At 30.1% G+C, this 3,721-nt stretch overlaps 2 protein-coding genes across 2 annotated transcripts in view; both read left to right on the top strand.

Annotated features, from left to right (window-relative positions):
- The window catches only part of LOC105806148 (E3 ubiquitin-protein ligase FANCL), an 88,650-nt gene extending 85,351 nt beyond the window's left edge, over window positions 1-3,299 (top strand). The window contains exon 8 of the mRNA XM_012639215.1: window positions 3,054-3,299. Coding sequence (XP_012494669.1) covers window positions 3,054-3,245 — 192 coding nt within the window. The 3' untranslated portion in view covers window positions 3,246-3,299. The remainder of the gene's footprint in view (window positions 1-3,053) is intronic.
- A 363-nt stretch (window positions 3,300-3,662) lies between these two features.
- The window catches only part of LOC105806108 (E3 ubiquitin-protein ligase FANCL-like), a 5,501-nt gene continuing 5,442 nt past the window's right edge, over window positions 3,663-3,721 (top strand). Inside the window, exon 1 of the mRNA XM_012639179.1 lies at window positions 3,663-3,697. Within this exon, the coding sequence (XP_012494633.1) occupies window positions 3,663-3,697 (35 nt within the window). The remainder of the gene's footprint in view (window positions 3,698-3,721) is intronic.

The raw sequence follows: 3,721 nt of genomic DNA, 5'->3' as shown, positions 1-3,721 counted from the left end.
CAGTTATAAGTAACTCACATAATTTATAAAAGTTATTTCATATTTTTGAGATCCATCTCCCCCAATATTTTATTATAAATTTTCATACATACAGAAACATTGAAAAAGTTAATGGTGAATACTCATATATATCCACCACCTAGATTCAACAGTTAACATTTACTATACTTGCTTTATCACATAACCTTCTAGTTACTTATCCTCTATCCATCCATAAATCCATTTAATTATTAGTGCCTTCCAAATAATTTGCAGGTATCAGAAACTTTCTTCAAAATACGTCAGCGTGTATATGTTTAACGAAATTTCAGTTCTTTGTATTAATAAAATTTGGAAACAATAAAATGCATAAATCCTAAGTGTACAAGTTCCAGTGAATGGATATGCCCATGCAATCCATAGTCAAGATACAGAACATTATCATCATCCAGTCCCTTCCCAGTAACACCTCATTGTTTTCATTTTTTTTAAACAGAGCTTTTGTTATACTTGTTCCAGATACCATATAAACAGGAGCATGTGCTCTTTTGTACATGGGCTTATTTCACCCAGCATGTTTTTGAAATTCATCCATGTTGTGACATGTATCAGTAGTTCATTCCTTTTTAATCCTGAGCAGTATACCACTGCATGAAAATACTGGGCTTTGTTTATCCTTTCTTCTACTGATGGACATCTGGATTGTTACCAGTTTTTGGTGCTTATGAATGTAGCTGCTGTGAGCATTCTGGTAAACGTCGTTTTATGGACATACCTTTTGACTTTTCTTGGAGTGGAATTGCTAGGTCCTAAGGCAGGAATATATTTAGCTCTTAAAGAAGTTGCCAAATCTTTTAAAAAACAGTTCTGCCATTTTACATGCCCATCAACAGTATATGAGAATTCAAGTTGCTTTATGTCCTCATCAATGTTTATATTTTTATTTTAATATTATTTCTTAATATTAGTGCTCTCACTTTTGTCTAAAAATTTTCTTTCATTTTTTTTTTTTTTACACATTGCAAATTGGCCAAAAAACCCAAAAAACAGTAGCACAGTAGTTTTGGTGAGATGTGAGACTGCTTATATTACAAAATAAGAAGTTGGCTAGTTTTATTTTTGAAAATGTATTTTAAAGAACTCATCTCCCTGCAAAATACTTAATGAACTTTAATTTTAATTTCGGTCATATTATTCCTTGGCATTTATGGTGATGTATATAGAATATTTAATTGCATTGTTAATATTTACAAAATTGGCGAAATAAATTCAAAATAAGGGTTTGTGAGTGATTTAATGGACAAAATAAGCAGTCGGAGAAAAAAACTATTAGTTTATCACATAGCTTACTGATGTAATATTTTTAATGTCTACCTCCTAAGGTTATTGAAATTGCTAAGAGAATATTTCTGTCTACCACTTGTCTTTTTTGGCCTCTTGTCTGCCATGTAAAAATACCATTTAATGTATCTATCTCACATGGCTATCTAGTGAAATCAGATAATGTCTTTTAGGGTTTAAAATTCACTTTTTATGTAATTACCAAGTAACTTCTAGTTCCAGGGTCATTTTGCTTTTTGCTGTTTTCTCATATTTTAAAAAATCTTTTATTTTCTGTTTAAAATACAGAGTTAGGATTTTATTTACAGTTGTACATAAAAGAAATGGGCAATGTGATTGGAGATAATAAATTTCAAATAAAACATGCCACTGTAAAAACATAACTTTTTTGGGGGGATTAAACTTTGTTGGGTACACAATGAAATATGTAATTACAGATTTTAAATACACATATATAGAAATAAATGAAAGCAGACACGCTGAGAGACAATATTGTACTGATTTAAAAACTAGCTCCTTGGGAATTTAATTTTCTGGTGTCTGGTTTTTGTCATCTAAACTTGTAAATAAGTATGGTACGCTAGAAGAGAACAGACATTCTACCTTCAATATCCTAAAAGGTTATTTTCAGACATGAGGCTCTAATTCTTAACTCTTACACTTTTTGGTTTTTTTTTTTTTGTAATATGTGTAGAAGGTTAGAACTGTTGAATCCAGCTTGGTGAAACCTAGCCTTGAATTCGTCCACGCATAAACTCAGACAAGTGATGGAATGAAATGGGTTTTCCTTAAGAACATAGATACAACATACATGTTTAAGGAAGTGGCTACTTTCTTTTCATCTTAGGGTGTATCATATTCTTGGACTGTTGGTGTGGTCAGTTATTTCAGATGAATATATTTGGAGTATTTTCAGTGACTTATGTTTTGCTTATTTGAAACAATAATTAAAATCCTTAATTCTTTTTTTTAAACTGTTTTGATTGGTTTTTATATCAGAAGTATTTAGTAAATTGTATCTTTAACATGTATTTTATGAAAAACTTCTGACTGTTTAAAAGTGAAAATATAAATTAATTTTTAAAATTAGTGATGGTTTTACTTATTATTTAGTGAAAATATATTTAAGCTAATTCCCATAAAGGATTAATATCTGAAAATACTAAATTCAGAGATAGGCTAAAAGTTAAACATGGGAAAAAATTACTTGTAATTTGTTTGAATTCTTTAAAAAATGTGTAAAACCTTTTCATATTCTGCCTAATTAGGTCTGCAAAGTTATTTATTAATAATTAAAGGAAATTTAATCAAATTACAAATAACACTGCATTTTACTTGATTGCTGCAGCTAAAATGAAATTATTTTCATACCAAAATTATATATTGTGTCCAATATATTAGATACATACATTAATAAAGCTATACATACATGTCATCTTGTATGACTAATTACTATTCCATAAATACAGTATAACATTCATTGTAATAATAAACGTGGTTTTAAAAAAACATTCTTTCTCAATAAGGTGTACAGTGACAGTAAAAAATCCTGTTAATGCTAAAGGAGGGGAAGGGATGTGAAGCAGGGACAGTTGACTTCTGTTTACTGAAATCTGCTTCGCAGCTGAAATGAAACAGAGCTTAAAATTTCTCAATCGAGTGCATTTTAAGTGAAAGATTATCTGCTATTGGTGGAGTGCCATATAACTTATTCAACTTTCATTTTTTTACAGAGCTCCTTAATAAGCATTCATAGTCAGTTTTTGGCAGCATTAGAATCACTGAAGGCATTCTGGGATGTTATGGATGAAATTGATGAGAAGACCTGGGTACTTGAGCCAGAAAAACCTACACGGAGTGCGACGGCACGCAGAATTGCATTAGGTAGGAAAAAGAGGATTAGGGGTTTGTTTTTAGCTGTTTGATTTTACTTTATATTACCTATGAAAATGAATCTAAAGATGACAGACTCTTAGACTTCTTTGTATGAAGTCAACTATTAAAAGTTTTTGGAATGAGCTGTAGTTTCCTTTTTTTTTTTTTTTTGCATGTAAATGTAAATATTTTAGGTGAAAAAGGCAAATACTTAGTTGTTCCATTATAAAAGGTGATGATCCAATGGAAGTAACATTCAGAGATAGTGTTTAATTAGCTGTTAATTAGCACAGAAATAGTAAGAGTAGGTTATGCAAACCTCACAACACTTAGAACAACAATAACAAAAGCCTGTGTTAGAAATAATGAAGTTGTCATCTGTGAAACTTAGACTAAGATTGATGTGAACAGATGTGGGAATATTTTTGCAAAACTATAGAGGAAGATAAAAGAACCTGAATTGGACCATGCAATTAAAGAGTAATCAGAAAGCACAAAATAAGTGAATATAATTTATGTATTTTCT

The sequence above is a fragment of the Propithecus coquereli genome, unplaced genomic scaffold, assembly GCF_000956105.1.
Source record: "Propithecus coquereli isolate 6110/MARCELLA unplaced genomic scaffold, Pcoq_1.0 Scaffold138, whole genome shotgun sequence".
Classification (NCBI taxonomy): domain Eukaryota; kingdom Metazoa; phylum Chordata; class Mammalia; order Primates; family Indriidae; genus Propithecus; species Propithecus coquereli.
The sequence above is the reverse complement of the archived record's forward strand: the minus strand, read 5'-3'. Positions and strand labels throughout refer to the sequence as shown.